This window comes from Podarcis melisellensis, assembly GCF_964234715.1.
Source record: "Podarcis melisellensis genome assembly, chromosome: 8".
NCBI lineage: Eukaryota > Metazoa > Chordata > Lepidosauria > Squamata > Lacertidae > Podarcis > Podarcis melisellensis.
The window spans coordinates 27,598,869-27,616,930 of NC_138540.1; the positions used below are offsets into that span (position 1 = coordinate 27,598,869).

Sequence of the window (18,062 nt, forward strand, 5' to 3'; positions counted from 1 at the left end):
ATGAGTGAAAAAAATGTACAGCAGGAAATTAAGACTAAAGGAAGCTATGTTGGTGGGCAGAAAAAAAAACTCCTTGGGGAAAATGGGAGGCATAAAAGGCAGGTAGGGTGAAAGATACCTGTGAAGCAAAGCAGGAGCTAAATTCAGGCACCTGAAGAGCAAATTCAACTTCTAAGCAAGCATATTTAAAGGCCTCTCTCCAAATTATTTATTTATTAATGAGGCAGCTAACCTCTAGTTGTAGAAAGTCTCTTCACTGTTTCAGTACATTAATGACCCTCCCTTTCTAGAACTGAATAGGAATATAATAATGGGTAGAACAGTCAGATTCTGTGCTCTGACATTCAGCAGAGATAGGTCAATTTTCTAGCTGGCCTGTTCAGGAAAGGTACATGAATTGGGGAGAGAGATGTCTAAAGCACCAGAGTTGGTGAACTATACAGTATTGTGGAACACATATATTATGCACAAAGTGCCATAAAAGATCATACGGGCACAATTAAAAGCTTGGTGGAGAAATTGTTGGAACCAAATAAATGGATATAACAGACTATAGCAATGCCAGCTGAAAAGGAGGGAGAAACCTGTTTAGAAGGATACAGTCAGGGAAACATACTGTTAAAGAGGTGCCATTCGGGACAGAAAACCCTCTCCAAAGTGAGCAAAGGGGTAGTGTTACATGAATTTTACGGTGCACACATACCAGGCACACACTCCACAGAAAACAAATCCTTCACCCTTCAAAATTTAGGAAATATTCCCTGAAAAAATAGACACTTTATCCCAAGTTCACAAAGCAATCCTGAAGCCAACTTGACTCTCTTAATGACCCCTGACTCACTCTCAATCAACATGGCCATGGAAGTTGTGTTCCAAAACATCTAGAAGCCACCAAGTGGGCTATTGCACCACACAGTTCAACAGATACTGCAAAACCAAAATCATAGTTGAAAGTTTTCTGCACAGAATCCTATTGCTCAATAATTATTATTTCCCGTCAACTTATTCAGAATGCAAGGATACAATTTTAGAGTCTGTGCTACAATCACCAGCAAGCTTTCTTATCACAACAAATTTGACACAAACAAATGGCAGATACTGCTAGTGAAAGGACTGGCAGTGGATGACAATCAAATACCTATGCTTCCAGAGATCAACCACATTTTTATGTTATGTTGTTGTAGCTGTTATTGATATCATTGTTGTATCTTTAGTTTTAGAGCTTATGATTTACGTGGAAATTGTTTCCATTTGGTTGTATACGTTTGATGTGTTTTATTTATTGTTTATGACTTCTGCTATGTTTGTAATTATGTAATTTTGTAGTTATGAAAATCTTGTCATGTTGTAAGCCGCCTTGAGCATAGTTGCAACTATGGAAATGTGGCATACAAATAAAATGATGATGATGATGTTAATCAGTAGATACAAATATCTCTACACTCTTCTATTCAACGTTTACAGGGATTTTAATGAACTGGAATAATGTAACAAAAAAGGAAAAAATCCCAACACACACATACACACAAAATTCATATGTGTCCCTCAAAAGGTCTAGATACTACAGAGTCACAAATTACTGGAAACAATGGGTAAATGATATGGTGTCATTTTCCCAAGACTAAAGAGATGGTAGTAACCCATTAATGGGACACCTATGGTATAGAAACCCAGTGGAATGAAGCAGTTGAAGCCTTGAGTCTTAAAAAAAATAAAGTAGGACGTCCTTCGCGGCAGCTATGGAACAATGTTAATACAAACAGATGGGCCAGTTTCCACATGCACTCTCTTCTCTCTCTCTCTCTGAGGCTATCCAGCCAGATCTACCAGTCAGTTATTTCTGAGTTCTGTTCCAAGAACCCCAGGGCCACAGAAAAGAGAACCGAGGGGCATATTGTCACTGCACAGAGCAACCACGAACAGAAAACCATCAGCCCAAAGCTGCAGTCCCAAACTTTTGTGTAAATTGTACTAAATTTACAATGCTGTGGGGCAGGAGTGTGCGCACACATGCACTTTATGGTGCCCTTGTTAATAACACTTCTTTTTTCATTTACGTAAAGGCAAAGTGTCCTGAACTTAATCATCTCTCACTTCTGAGTCCAGGCCACTGGCAAGTCTAAAATTAGTCTTCCAGTTTTTCCAGAAAGAGAAAGTGATGAAAGCCTATCACAGTAGACTGATTGGAAGATTTATTGGCCCCATCAGCTAAGGAATCTGCACTTCAAATGGTAACCTTGGCTACTTTTCGTAAACTATGCTATTAATTGGCTTTAAGCACAATAGAGGAGTCCATTAGGATCTGCCAGTCACTCCCTACTGCCCTTTCAATGAAAGGGCCCAGAAGTATTTCCAAAGTTGCTTAAGGGTTTGTTTGCTCACTTCAAACCCTGCCCTGCCTCCTGCTAGGTTAGGGGGAGATAATTCAGACATGGCCTGGCAGGTTTTTCCTCTCTCTTCTTCACCGACTCTGCATGGCACCAATCCCTTTTCACTGAAATAATGATGAACTGAAGGTCTGTCTAGAGGCATTTTTCATGGTTCCCAACAATATAGTTTCATCCCAAACTCCTCTGAAATATTCATTTATAACAATTAGGTAGTGTGCATTTCAAATTTATTCATTCGTTCAACAGCTCCTTTAAATATTTTTCAAAAACATTTAAAGATCTGGAGAAATTGTAAGTTATATGGGTACTGTAACTAGGTGATATTACCTATGGCTAAAATAATAAGAATAATAAAGACTGGAAAAAGCAGCAAAAAAGAAAGCTACTTCCATGCAGCAGTTTAAGGAAAACACAGCACTGCTTTGATCACCTTCTTTGGAAGCCCAACAGTTAGTACGATGTGTTTGTTTAAAAATCAGCCAGAATTATAACCTTTCAATCGTGTGAAATTACTGTGCCTACTCGGAACGTTTGCTAATTTGGTAAACATTAGCAGAAACATACAGCAGGGCAACATTAACAGCAAATTCTGCACTATGTAAATTTAACACAGCACGAAGAAATTTCAATTCTGCCTCAAGGTTCTTTTAAAGGCAAAATGTGGAGTAGCCAAGTCAGTTTTGCACAAAGCAGGGGATGGAGTATGGGGTGGAGGGAGCTCATGGAGTGGGTACTAAATGACTCAGCAGAATTTCAGGAAAGAGTAGAAGAGCACCGCAGCCATGATTGAAACTGTCTGCTTTCATTACAGATGCACCTACTGCACCTCCACGCTGGACATATACACATAGTTGTCTGTTATGGGCAAGTCAACATCACATCAATATTCACAAGCATGACTCAAGCTTCCCTGCACATCAAGGAATGACTTGCTATAACATCAGAGAGAGAACCTTCACTTTTCTCAAAAGCAGAAATGTTTCTCAACAAAGCTGCCAGACATCAAATGCAGCATAAGTGAAATACATGAGGTGAACAAGCTCTCAAATTTTAATTTTAATTTTTAAAAGGCATCTCCCTAATACACCCATTTTCTGGATTATTTTATGTTGCCAATCAGCCACATATAAGCTGCTTCCAGCCGTGGAAAATATCTTAAAATTAAACTCATAGGCTTATAAACAAAAACTGAGATAACCAGGTCAAAATACCTGAATTTTAAGGTCAAGAATTAGACATAATCTCTAAGGTTTGCATACATGGCATTTATTATTGTGTTAACTATTATCTGTTAACCATCAAGTATGAACATTTACAGTCCTTGACATGCTGCAGAACGTTCCACTGAATAACTGCTAGCCTTTGCTTCTAGGAAGTTCTGACCATTTTGTCTTCAACTACCGTAAGTGATCTTGCTTTGTCTTATTGCATGTGTATAGAATCAAACAAAAATTTCACAACTGTCCCTCTGTCCCTACACAGATATAGAATCTGAAGGCTCAAAGGCATGTGACCTGCATGACCTGAGTTTGGGACAACACTTCTACTTTGCTCCTGGGTGACTTCAGCATTCATGTTGATTATCGCCCTGACTCAGCTGCTTCTTGGCCTCTTCTTTCTTCAGCTTTGGACAGACTCCCCATTCACTGCCTAGGGCACTCTTGAGTTTCTCTTCACCAAAAACCACTCAATCTCAAATGCTTCTGTAGTGAAATTCCCTCTGTCAGACTGATACCTCATCTACTTCATCCACCTCCCCACATTTTGCCTCTTGCTCCTCCCAAGACCTCCAATCCACTGATCTTCTCCATCTACTGTCTTTGCCTCCTTCTCAGACTCTGCAGTTTTCACTTTCAATTCATTCTATCCTGCCCGCAGCTAGACATATCTGCCCACTTTCCCAGGAGACTACTAACTCCTCTCATTCCCAGCCTTGGCCCACTGCTGTCTCCATTCATTTTCTCATGTGGCTGAACACCTCTGGAGGATAACAAAAGACGTGGCCAATTTCATCCACAACCAATTCATCCTTGCACCTTCTCATCTGTTTTATAGTGTAGCCAAAAAAGACTACACCACCTCTTTAACCCACACCAGGAATTCATGAAGCATCTTCTCCAACTTTGATACCCTCCTCAGTCCTGTCCCACCCTCTTGTCTCCCTTTATGCCCCAGCTCTCCACGATTCTGTCCTCAGCCAGTTCTCTTGCCTGTTCTTTCAATTTTTCCACAAGGGAAAGCTCTTTCTCTGCTTTTCCTGCTGTTTGTTGGGGGTCCCTTCATGTTTATTCTCACCATCCTGCTATTCTTTCCCTTCCTTAGGTATCCTCACTACATCCCAAAAGAGATTTCAGTATCAGCTATATGTTGATGACACCCAGATCCTGGTATTTACTGTAGTCTGAATTTATGTGAATATGTTCTCTACTGGACTAACAGTGATTCTTAATATCCCCAAAATTAAATTGTAGGACTCTGTTGTCTTTTAATTAGCTATGCAAGGATTTGAACATACATAGTGTAAACTCTACCTCTAAGCTTTGGCTGACATTTCAGGTGAAAGATGAGGTGTTCAGGGTACAGTACTAGTTTGTGAGACTGAGGTTCACACATTCATTGACAAAGTTGACTTGGGGAGGGTAGAAAATTACCCCTGCAGCTGGGATGAGCTTCAGAGGCATCCAAAGCTCAACCTTATCTCAGAAACAAGACCCCAGATTAGTGAAATATTGAGAACAGCAAAACACAGGATTTGAACCTATTACCTCAACAGTCCATTCCAAGCAAAAGTACTATGTTCAAGCTGGAGTGCTATGCTTTCAATGGCAGTCTGACCCTCATAATGTCTGTACAGCACTTTGTAATACAAAGGCTCAGGCCCAAGAGGAAAATGTATTTTGATGACCTCCTTATATAGGCTGCCAAAACATTACAAGCAACTTACTTGACCACAAAGCACTCAACTCATTGCATTTACATTCCATACAAAGGACATCAGAGGATTGTTCACAACATATTTTTGTACTGTGGCCTAAGAAGTTATTGCTACTTTCACATTTTTGGGGGTGGGGACAACCCCAGCACATTCGGCCAAGTAGAAATAGTTGATTTTGATACTACACAATATAGCAAATTAGTTTCACCAAGATTAGTAGTCAAGCATGACAGCCTATTGCTTCTCTTTCCACTCACCCAGTGGCGTAGCGTGGGGGTGCAGGGGGGGCCGCCCGCACCGGGCGCAACATCTGGGGGTTAGGGTTAGGGGGCGCAAATCCACGGGTTAGGGGGCACAAATTACTTGCCTTGCCCCGGGTGCTGACAACCCACGCTACGCCACTGCACTCACCCACTCTTCTATGTGAAAAATACTTTATTTACCCGACTCATTGAGGGGCAGTTGGAACACACCAGCGTTGGCACCATTTTAAAAAATGGACTGATGTTTCATAGCCAGTCTACCTTATAGGATAGCTTAGGGGGAGAAAGCCACTCTGCCAGTAGCTTTCTGTAGCAGGGAGGTTGCTACTGATTAATACCTAAAGCTACTGTGACAGGCTGGCTGCAAGGTGCTCACAAACAGAAGAATTGGAGTAGGCAGATATTGACCTTCACTTGTGATTCTCTGTATTGCTGCAGAATTCTCCTCCTGAATTCCTCTGGGGTTCCTGATCTATCAGTATCTTGGCTTCTTGCACACAGTGGCTGCTGCATAGCTGCTTAGAAAGCAGAATGGCATTCACAGTCATCAGGGTGGGGGAGACTGGCATAGTAACTTTGGATTTAGATGCAACTGGCTTCACCAGCCCGGATTCCTAGAAAAGCACATGCACTTTTGTTTTTTTGGGGGGGGGGCACCGCCAAGATTTCTACACTATGCCAGGTGTTTTGTCTTCATCCCTCCCCTATACTCCTTTCTCTGGTGACAGCCGTAGCAAGAGAAAGAACTTTCTCCCTATTACCAGCACAAGCAGTTTACCAAAATATCAGACTGGGGACATTAAGCCTGAAATCTGCAAGTGTGAACATTGCTACAAGACAGGACAATGGAAAACTACAGAGAGACTTATAGGTGCTCTCATGAAGGAAACTAAAAGGAGAAAATGAACTTAGCCGTCAAATGTTTCTCAGAATACTGAAGCTGTGTATTTTTACCAAAACATTTTCTATCATGTGCAGTACAAATTGGCTTGGTGTTCAGCCCCCTGATAGGAGGGTGTCTTTTGTACTGCTGAACTAAAGATGTGCAAATGTGCCTGCTTACACGACCTATTCCTAAAACACATAAGTCTGTGGCTTTGATGTTTCTTGGAGAACAGAGATTGCTACAGTACATTCCGTAACTCCAGCTCTAAACTTCACAACAGACAGCTGCGCCTGTGATTAACAGCAGGTAACCTCAGTTTCTGTCAATTTAATGAACTCTGCCAAGACAGAAAGGCACTGTGGAAGCCAAGAGGCATGAAGTCCCTGTGTAAAGAGATTTCGGAAACTTCACCAGGGAAGAGTTTGCTCTGTATAACTTCATGAGAGTAATTCCTTCCAATATAAAATAATGTGTGGACTACATTGCAAATAAAAACAATAATGTTGGGACCCAATTAAACTGACAGCTTCTGGCACTGACGTTCTGTATCTTTTTATCACAATGGCATTACATTATACAACACTTAGAGGGAGGAAACCATGAAGGCTGCCAGAATGGAATAGGCATCTGCTCATTCCAGTGAGGACAGGGAAAGCAACTTTGAAATCAACACAGCTGGGCAGTATCCACCTTGCTTGCTGGCTTCCCTTTATAAAGGCCAGTTTATGGACATAGCCCTTCATAAATATTGGCTAGGAGATCACTGCAAAGCTTGTCTTGCTGTTCCCACAAAAAGGGCATTTCAGAAATGTAAGCATTTGGTTCCTGAAAAGAGTGAGCCCACATAATAAAAATGTCTATGCACCCTGAAAGCTTGTTAGCCAACCTGGCCAGCACAGATTGTCCACCAACCACTGTAGATACTCTATTTCATGAACCAATCAAATCATCCAACGCTCTTGTAACTATCATTAACTATATTACAAGTAAACCATAGCTAAGGGTGAAACCTTGTTTCCTGCAAACATTCCAAAAACCAAATCTCTTGCTGGTTACAATTAAGAAGAACATTGTGAACCTTGCAATTTACAGGGGTCAGGTTGCTTACTGATGTTGTCCTGTGAAACATGGCACCATTTTCACTTGCTACCGATACCATAATAATAATAATAATAATAATAATAATAATTTTGTATACCACCCTATACCCGCAAGCCAAAGAATTGGAGATATGGAAGGGATTCCCCAAGGGTCATCCAATCCAACCCTCTGCGATGCAGGAATCTAAACTAAAGAATCCATGACAGATGGCCATCCAACAGCAACATCATCTAGCCTACAGTTCACCAGCTTCTTTGCAAGAATATTGTGTGAGACTTTATCAAAAGCCTTACTGAAATCAAGATACACTACATCCATAGCATTCCACTGATCCAACATGCTTGTAAGTCAAAAAGTAAATCAAATCAAAAATAAATATTTAAAAAGTAATAAGATTAGTCTGGCATGACTTATTTTTAAGAAACCCATGCTGGCTCTTAGTATTCACTGCATGCTTTTCTAAGTGCTAACAAACCAGCTGCTTAATAATCTGTTCTAGAACCTTTCCTGGTATTAATATCAAGTTGACAGGTCAGTAGTTATCTACCATATTTTTCGCTCTATAACACGCACCCGACCATAACACGCATGTAGTTTTTAGACGAGGAAAATCCGTAGGCATGCCACCCATAGACATTCCATCCATAACAGGCACAGACATTTCCTCTTACTTTCTAGGAGGAAAAAAGTGAGTGTTATGGTGCAAAAAATACGGTAGGTCTTCTCTTTTTCCATTTCTGAATGGGGACAACATTTGCCTACTTCAGGTTTGCAGGAACCTTACCTGTTCTCAAAGAATTCTCAAGGATATCAGTGAAATCAGTGAAACAGCCACTGCTGTCTTTTAATCAAGCAAATAATCCAAATCTTACTTTGTTTACCCTAACTTTCAACTTAAGTCCATCCCATCTGCCCAACCCAAAACGTTTTCCAGTAGCTGGCAAACACCTGTACTTGCACAGAGCTGCAGGGGCTCTACAAATACAATTTGATGCAAGGAAAAGTTTCAGCTAGTAAAGTGAAGGTGTCTGGCCATTTCATTTTCCCCTCCTAGCTGGTGGCTACAAAACTGAATCCTTGGCATTAGTGATAGGGGTTTCCCAGGATTTTATTTTATTTTATTGAAGATTGGGGTAATTTGCATCAGAATTTTTTTCTGATGCCCTAGGGTGATCTCATTTAGCATATCCGCTTTAGTTTAGTGAACAAAGCTTAAAAAATGCCCCAAGTTAATCTTCTGTCCCAACACACCACAAGTATTTGACTTCAAATATATATATTCTCTCACATACTTACTAGGGATAATCACCTCAAAGACATTAAATATAGCTTTGAAACAGCTATGATTGCCTAATATTGTATTTGCTATTAACACTTATTCATTGTTACTTAATGAACTTATGCAATGGAAATTTTTCCATGGAAGAATAAAGTTCTGTCCCACATCATTGTTTACCACTACAGCTTTGATGGTCAAATGGGAATGGTTCCTTTCAACATCTTCTCCAGAGATGTGCATATATTGTAAGTTGCTTTAAGTACAATTTTTAACAAAAAGGCAGCATACAAATTAAATCAAAATTGAATCTAATCTCAAACACTCAATAGAAGCCAATCACAACTCCAAGAAAAAGACTGCATGTACAGACAAAAATCACACTGTGGTATGAACAAGTGTTAGGGAATCGCAAGAATGTGGTATGAGTAGTTTGTAATTTCAACCCCAAGTAATGGAGCAACCACCCTCTTCCTTTGCTGAAAAAGCCAGAGGCGGCGCTGCCATATAAAAGCAGTATTAGCCTGAGTATAACAGGAATTCTTTAAAAGGCATATAAATTGATATGCATCATATACTGCTGGAGAAGTTAATTGGTAGCGAACTTAAGCAATGATGGCTGTACAAACCCTTAACTTTTATTCCCCCCAACCATCAAATGTATATTAGTCTGTCTCAACCACGTGAAGCCACAATGACATTATCAAACTAACTTCTGATATAATTTACCTTCTCCAATTTGAAAGGGGAAAAAATGAACAAGTAGTGTTTTTTCTGACAAGAACAGACACCATGACTTTTATTTTAAAAGAGACAGCATTTGGGTAACTACATATTTCCAAACACTTTAAGTGACTCGCCACAAACTAATAGCAAATCCCTCATCAGGAGGCTGTATACCTTTCCCATCACCCACAACTTCAGATGTTACTTTACTAAATGGAGGGTTTGAGACTATCCTTCCTCCAAGTTTCCCTCTTCCTTCCAGGACTTGATCTGAACCACCCTGTGCTACAGCTCTCCTGTCCATTTTACAGATAAGAAAATGTGCTCTATGGTCATAGAATCATAGAATCTTACAAGTTGGATCTAGTCCATAGAATCTAGTCCAACCCCCTGCAATGCAGGAATCTCAGCTAAAGCATCCATGACAGATGAACACCCAACCTCTTCTTAAAAACCTCCAAGGAAGGAGAGTCCACCACCTCTCGTGGGAGTCTGTTTCACTGCTGAACAGCTCTTACTGTCAGAAAGTTTATCTGAATGTTTAGTTGGAATCTTCTTTCTTGCAACTTGAAGCCTCGTTCAACCCACATTTTACCAGCTTCCTCACAAGAATATCATGGGCACTTTGTCAAAAGCCTTACTGAAATCAAGATACACTATGTCCAAGGCATTTCCCTGATCCACTAAGTTTGTAATTCCATTGAAAAAGGATATCAGATTGGTCCGGCATGACTTATTTTTGGGAAACCCATGCTGGGTCTTAGTATTTACAGCATCCTTTTCTCACAGGCTGATTGTTGAATTAACTAGGACCTTCCCTTGTATCAATGTCAAGCTCACCGGCCGGTAGTTACCTAGGTCTTCCTTTTCCCCCTTTTTGAAAATGGGAACAACATTTGCCCACCTCCAGTCTGTAGGGACCTCACCTGTTCTCCAAGAATTCTCAAAGATAAAAGAGCAACTGCTCTTTTTTTGAGAAAGAGTGCAGTAAAAATGAAACTGCAGCTCTGAAGAACTTGAAACCATTTGCTTTAATCTCTCCATAAAGACGCATCTTCAACTTCAAGAGCACCATCTGCAAAGTCAACAATTTATTTCGTGCCTGATCATACAACTGTTTATGCTGCATAACTCAAAGTAGAACACACATTTGTGATCAACACTATTCTAAGAACAAAGCAAGTTGCTGCATAGGTCACAATTGCAATTTGTTCTATGGCTTACACAGAGAATGTGCCATCTTTCCCACAAAACTGCTAATACAACTCCTGTCCACAGGCTCTTGGAGGCCTTCTCCAGCCCTCCCCAACCAGCAGTACACAAGCCAATAGAGGCTGTTCTGTCATCATGCCCCACCCTCCCAGAATGAATGGAAGCCATTCTTCAAACCAATTGACGTGGACCATGCTGTATCTCAGAGGTACAGCTGGCAATGTATCTGGGCACCTTTTGTTTCTATGATTATTCCAAAGATACTCACATTCTTTAAAAAGTATTTAGAATCATTAAGTGCTCCATTTGTTACGGAACCATCTTTCAGAAATCTTTAACCTACAAGAGCATTTCTGTTTCTTACTCGGGAGGGAGGGGTCCTCATTGGTATCCTGTATGGATGACAGTAAGATCAGCCCTTACATTAGGGACAGGGAGGCTATGACCCTTCAGATGTTGTTGGTCTACAACGCCCACTATGCCATGCTGGCTGATGCTCATGTGGGGAAAGAGTCCAACAACATCGAGGACCACAGGCCCATTCCCATCCCTGCCCTATATCTATCTAACTGTACTGAGGAAGTACTATTGTTGCTTCTCACTCAGCTGCTTCTTGCCTAAACCCAAACAGGAATTCAAATCTCCAGTCTATGCAGAAGTTCTAGGCCTAAGGAATCAACATATCGTGAATAACTAATCTGTGGCAGCCAGTCCCATAAGTTTTTATGAATGGCACTTGGCTATTTTCATATCCTTCAAAGCAGAAATGGAAAAGACCAGAGATTTGGTTAAAATCAGAGAAAACACTTTTGAGAAAGACCAAAAGATATTGGCCCACAGGCTTGATACTCCCTTTAGAAGGAATTGACTTTTCTTTTCTCTTTCTTACTTATCCGCTAAAAGCTGCAGAATTTTCTAATTATATTCAAAATGGTTTGCAAACGACATCAAGAGTACAACGTGGAAAAGCTTTACTAATTACAGAGACAGAGTCCAATTGTGCATGGCTGCAAGACAAATAGCCAAGTAAAGCTACAACGAAGTCAACAGAAGTTATCACCTAAGATGTCAGAACTCACGAACCACAAAAAGCTTTTTTTAAAAATCCATGAAATACTAAACAAGTTACCAAAGGTAGACAGTGGGAAATCAAGGATAATATAACTTTGCTATCAACACTTTTTCCCACTTGTGAAGGTGCATGTTCTACACCACAGATACAATCCTGTCAAAGGTAAGTAAATCCCATTGACTGCACACATGCTTAAAATTTTCCACTAAAATAAATGGAATGTTAAGAGCATTGAACTTAAGCTAGATGGTGCCCCCAATTTATGATGAACCCTTCTGAAATAAAAACAAAAAAATTCCTTCCAGTAGCACCTTAAAGACCAACTAAGTTAGTTCTTGGTATGAGCTTTCGTGTGCATGCACACTTCTTCAGATACCCTTCTGAAATAAGTTACCAGATAAAGGTATTGAAGCAACTCTGACAATTAGCAAGTTAACTATCAAATATACATTTCCCTCACAGATTGTTAGTTGCATATATTCACGACTACTTACAAGCCACTTATTCTTGACAAACCTATACTTTTTTACAAGCTGCAAGTAGAACCTTTGCAGAGTGTGACTGCTTAAACGCAGTGCCCAGCCCAAAGTTACACTGAAATACTTGATATGCAAGGAACAATCCAAACAAATATTATGCTCTTTAATGACCCACCCATTTCAACAGCAGAGATTTAAGCCTGTGCTTAACTCTGTAGAAGTCAACAAAGAACTTAGAAGAGCTTGGATAGAGTTCACATCTCTTCACATATTTTTGCATTATAACAAACCACACTTGACCACTATATCTTGGAATTTAAAAAGTTTGATTTTTAAAAATTGACATGAGAATGCTACATTCCTCAGAGACTAAATATTTCTCAAAGCCTTTATGCACATTACCAAATGTTTCATACGTGGCTAGATTTCATTCTTTATACCGTCAAGAGGATGCTATATTAAAGCAATTTGAAAAGCAGGGAAGTTATTGTGCAAGCAGGGTCAAGAGCAGTTCTGCTGTTGGGAAGTTTTATCATCTTCCTCCTGTCTTTATCAAATTAACACTTGAGACAAAGATGCACCATAGATACGTCTTCATTAATTCCTGACAAGTGTAAGAGCATTTACATCAGATTCACACAGATCTTAACTATACCTTGGAGAGAAGCAAAATGCAAGACATGCAAACAAATGCCAACACCTGCCACATGCAGCAGAGCCCACCAATTCTGCCTCTTTGTTTTTAAAAACACAAACAATTCAAACTTCGTGCTAAGTTTCCAATGACTTGATTGACAATTCTTGCTGGGGGAGGGGGATGGTGGCAGAGCCTTTCTGAACTGATGGTGGCAGAGCCTTTCTGAACAAGATTTTGATTCCAATGTGATATGATTTAAACAATCCAGCCAGTGAAAAACACAGAAATTGGATGTATCTACCTCGTTAGTGTTCCAACGGTGCCTCTCTTTTGGTAAACTGGAACATTTTGGTAGACATTCAAGCAGCTTTTTCGGTAAAAAGATTTTTACATGACTTCCATTGCTGTTTCCATGATCATCTACAAAGAGGAAAAAAGTAAATACAATACATCAGAAACAAGACTTAGAACTTATTCCTCCTCTCTGATGCAAAAGGTTCAAGTTCTCTCTCTCTCTCTCTCTCTCTCTCTCTCTCACACACACACACACACACACACACAGAGAGAGAGAGAGAGAGAGAGAGAGAGAGAGAGAGAGAGAATTCATCTCCATAACTTCTCGCATTACGAATACCACTTGTGACCATAAGGCTATGAGCCACTACAAATCTAAGCTTGTACCACAGACATAATAGTCCCTTGATCTCACAAGCGGAGACTAAGTTTATGAGCTGACATCTTTCCAAACCAACCACACAAGCTGCCAGCAGCTTTGTTCCCAAGTGGTACTAAATGAAGTGTCAGAACAGCAAATCCAATCTCTGCTGCCACTTCTACAGAAGACATTCCCAGTACCCCAGTATGCCTTCTATACAAGGGAGAGCTAAAGAGGTAAATTTAAACTACAATCCCTTTGGGGATTTGTTTATTTTTTAAATCATGAATAGTCCTAGATTACAGCAATAGAGCCTGAGTCCTGGGTTTGGTGTAGGGTTGACCACAAACCAGAAAGAGTACAACAAATAACTTCCAGTTCTAGACTGGAAAATAATGCAAAATAATGTTCTCTATTCACCATCTCCACACACACACAAAAATCAGGTATGACAGTTGAAGGGCAAGTTCAATAGTGCTGAGAGTGTCAGGTCAGTATAAGAGATCATGTATGGTTCAGTAATACCACAACTCTTGACACTTCTGCAAATGATTGGAGCAGTCACAGGTTACTTGAAAAACAGAATCTGAATTGGAAAATTCAACTGGAATCTCATTAGCCAAGGTTTGCTCTTGGCTTACTGCTTGTGGTATGTTTTGAGAGAAACAGATCATGAGCGCTTGTTTGCAAGTAACACTGAGCCAGCTTCTGGTTTATTTCCCTCCCAATGCAACGAAGGCAGGAATAGGGGGAGTAAATGCACCAGCACATTGCTTGCCTTCATTAAGCAACAGCTTGTTTTTAACTATGCTTTAAAGTGACATGTGACCTAGGCCACTGTGCTACTGATTCATTTTATTCAACAACACATTTTGAGAAATGAATACGTTTCCATGAGAAAGCATAGTACCAGAATTTTTTTCCTGCTCTGGATCACTGCATAAGCCATATAACCATAGCATCCCAATCCTCATATATAAAAGGGCAGAAGCCTGGCCATTGCAAACTGCTATAGTCTCCTGAAGCAACACGATAGCTATTGAATGGCTATTAAACCACAAAGTCTCCCAAATGTCTAGAGTGAGCTGGAGCATGGCCACCTACATGGATACGTGGAGACCAAACCCAAGTTATGATGGACAGGAAGGCTGCACAGCTGTGGGGAGGGTTTGTTCTTCTCAACTTAAATTCCTATGATTACTCTACAGCATGTACTGCCCAAGGTGCTGTAAAAAAAAAGCTTATACCAGTTAAAAATAAATATGGTCCTCTCTCCAGATTTTTCAGCAGGTATGTTTGTATAATCAAAGATCTGAAAGCAAAAGCAAAAGAAGTTTGGATAACAAAAAGGAAAACATAAATGCAGTACAAGCAACCTAGCAGTGAATTATTCTACTATCAGCCTTAGTTGTGTGCATTGAGCACATTTGAGGACTTGTTAGAATACCACATCCGGGCCTAAAATAAGGTGTAGGTAACAAGTGGCTATTCATATAGGCTGCATTTAATTTGCTGAAAAGAGGGGGGCAAACAGACATAGAAATAACATCTTATCCCATTGCAAAGTAGATTATCTTCCACTGACATTTCCAAATGTTTTTCTACTTTCAGTCTTACACAAGGAATAATGTGCATGGTCTAAAATACAGTCCTCAAGAAAGACTTGTATTATAAGCATCTGTCAGCTTCACCAGACAAAAAAGTACTATAAAATGTTTAAGCTCAGGCAGGAAGCAGAGCCAGGTCAAGACAGACAGGGAAGCTTTACTCAGGGATCAGTGTGGTATAGCGGTAGTCAGTCTAGAACTGGGGAGACCCAAGTTGAAATCCCCTTTAAGCCATGAAGCTCACTGGGTAACTCAGACCAGTCACCAACTCTAAGCCTAACCTACCTCAGAGGGTTGTTAGGAGGATAAAATAGGGGTGGGGAGGGAGAGGGAAGGACTATGCATGCTGCCTTGATGAACTAAGTCTACAGTGAACACCAAAATTACAGAAATGAAGCCTCTCGATTTTATCATTCTCCTTATTTAAAGCAAAGATCTGGCATTCAGATCTAAACTGTCTTTTCATTCTTTCAAATTCACACTAAGTTGCTGCTTGCATGACAGAACATCAAGCAAAGCTGCTCCTCTTTGAAGCATCTACGTAACATAAAAAGGGAGAGAAAAGGAAGTACTGTTGGGTTACACATGTTCTGATGCCAGAGTAAAGAAACTGTTAAGACATGGAGATCATGCGTCATTTTATTCTTATTCGGCAACTGGAGTCACTGCTTAGCACAAACCAAAATATGGAGCCTTTGGTCTGGATATACAGTGGTACCTCTGGATGCAAACGGGATCCGTGTCCCTACAAGAACTATCAACTTTTTTATCGCTTCAGGAAGAGGCAGGGAACCTCCAGCTTGCAGAATTAATTAGACCAGCCAGGCTTCCTCATCTGACCCACAAGGCCACATTGAAAAAGCCATGTGCATCAGCTGTGGGCAGCTGAAGTTGCACTAGGCCAAAAGGGGGATTGCAGGCACTGCTGATCAGCTGATTGTCGGAGCTTCAAAGCTTATCACAGGGCTTTCAGCAAGAACCAATGGTCAGCTGGTGAATCCTGAGTCTTCTCTTGAGTCCTGCACAGCCAACAACCCTCATGAAGGACCAAACCGGTGAAGGCCTCTTATCCATTTCTTGAACCCATACAAACTTCACATTCACTGGAAGGGTAAAATAGAGCTAAGAACCAAACTGTCACACTTTATACACTGAACTATTCATTTCATGTGCACAGTGGACAAATGCAAAAATTGGGGCAAAGGAGGCAAGAACATGGAGCAGCAAATGGCGGACCACAACTGAATTCAATATTAGGAACAAGAGCTCCACGTCATTAAAAAAAAAAAAAAATCAATACAGCTCAAGCAGAAAAAAATTCCCTGTGACAAAATAACAAAGTGGCGACATATTCAGGTAAGGCATCATTCTAAAGTGTCTTGGGTGTAGTACACTAAGCCAAAACTTAGGAATTATTAACTGGACTCAAAAATTGGAAAATTGGACTGGACAGCAGTCCAAGTTCTGCAAAGCAATCATCTAAACTCCATGGTATAAAAATCTTAAAAGTCTTAAAAGTAACTGAGGGAAGGGAGAGAAGGCCAACCAATAAAAGTCCATAAAGGATTCTGAATTAATTACACTCTATAAAGTCTTGGTGGTTTTATAGCCTCATTCACATTCCTTGCACTTCATCCTCCCAAAGGAGGCAACATAGACAATAAAAATTTGAAACATACAACAGCAAACAAATCATGCCTCCCTCCCTTCCTCTATATAAACATACACATACCCCTCTCTTTTTTTTTTAACCAGTTCTTACATATTTGGTGATCCAATAGATTTGGAACTGTAGGCCTTTAACTATCAAAGCTTTGGTGCAAATAACTTTTTACTGTTTGCAATGTACACCCCCCACCAAAGGGTCCCATAAAACAGACCTTCCATTCAGGTTCAAAATACTTCATTTAACATACTGTATTTATATTCCACCTCTCCATCCTACAAAGAACCAAGGACACAAGAACAAATCCCCAAGAGCATGATACTGGCCACTGTGACTGCAGATATTTACACGTTTATAATATCATCATCATTTATTAATTTATATACCACTTATATGCCAAAATGGCTTCTAACTGGTTTACAAATATAAAACAAATGCGCAGAACATGCAGTCTTGTTCTACCTACAGCCTATTCCAACTATACAAAAGCAACACGCTTGCACTGCTTGGCTGTTCTTCCCAACACTGACAAACAGCTGTGTCAGGTCAAGTCTTTTCCTGCCCTTGTAATTTCAACACACTAAAGATTAGGTCACAAAAAGGTAATCTTTATGTTTTAGAACAGTAGTTCTCAAACTTTTTCTCCACTTAAAAATTGCTGATTGTATTGGAGGACAACTTAAATGATTTTTCTGCCTATTGCAGCAATTGTAATGCACTATGCTGGATTATTTCCAAGAGTATTTTACGGCTTCTTTTATTTCTTATGTTGTATTTTACTGTATACCTTCTGAAGATTACATATTGTAATACAATAATATACACAATAAGAATTAAAAGCAGCAATAAAAATACAATTAAAGTTCAATACAATTATTTAATACAGGCATACTGTGAACCACCAGAATGAGGCTTGCAGAAAACCTCTGTTTTAGAACTAAACAATCTGCCACACGAGATCAGGCGGTGGGCAGGAAGCCACTGCATGGGCAGGTATACTCCCAACAACTTCAACAGCCAGGATATGAATGCAAACAGTGAAAAGTATTTAATGATATTACTACTCTTTGGCAGAATCACTAGATTATGCCTCTAAGCAATTTTAGAGTTCAGGGAAGTATTTTTGAGAGAGGAAATAAAGATGTCATTGGAGACAT

The 18,062-nt window shown here is 40.1% G+C and overlaps 1 protein-coding gene across 3 annotated transcripts in view; it reads right to left on the reverse strand.

The window, feature by feature from the left end:
• The window catches only part of CAMTA1 (calmodulin binding transcription activator 1), a 682,851-nt gene that overhangs the window by 652,577 nt on the left and 12,212 nt on the right, over positions 1 to 18,062 (reverse strand). For all 3 annotated transcript variants that reach the window (XM_081923407.1, XM_081923408.1, XM_081923406.1), the window contains exon 2: positions 13,279 to 13,397. In XM_081923407.1, the coding sequence (XP_081779533.1) occupies positions 13,279 to 13,397 (119 nt within the window). The remainder of the gene's footprint in view (positions 1 to 13,278; positions 13,398 to 18,062) is intronic.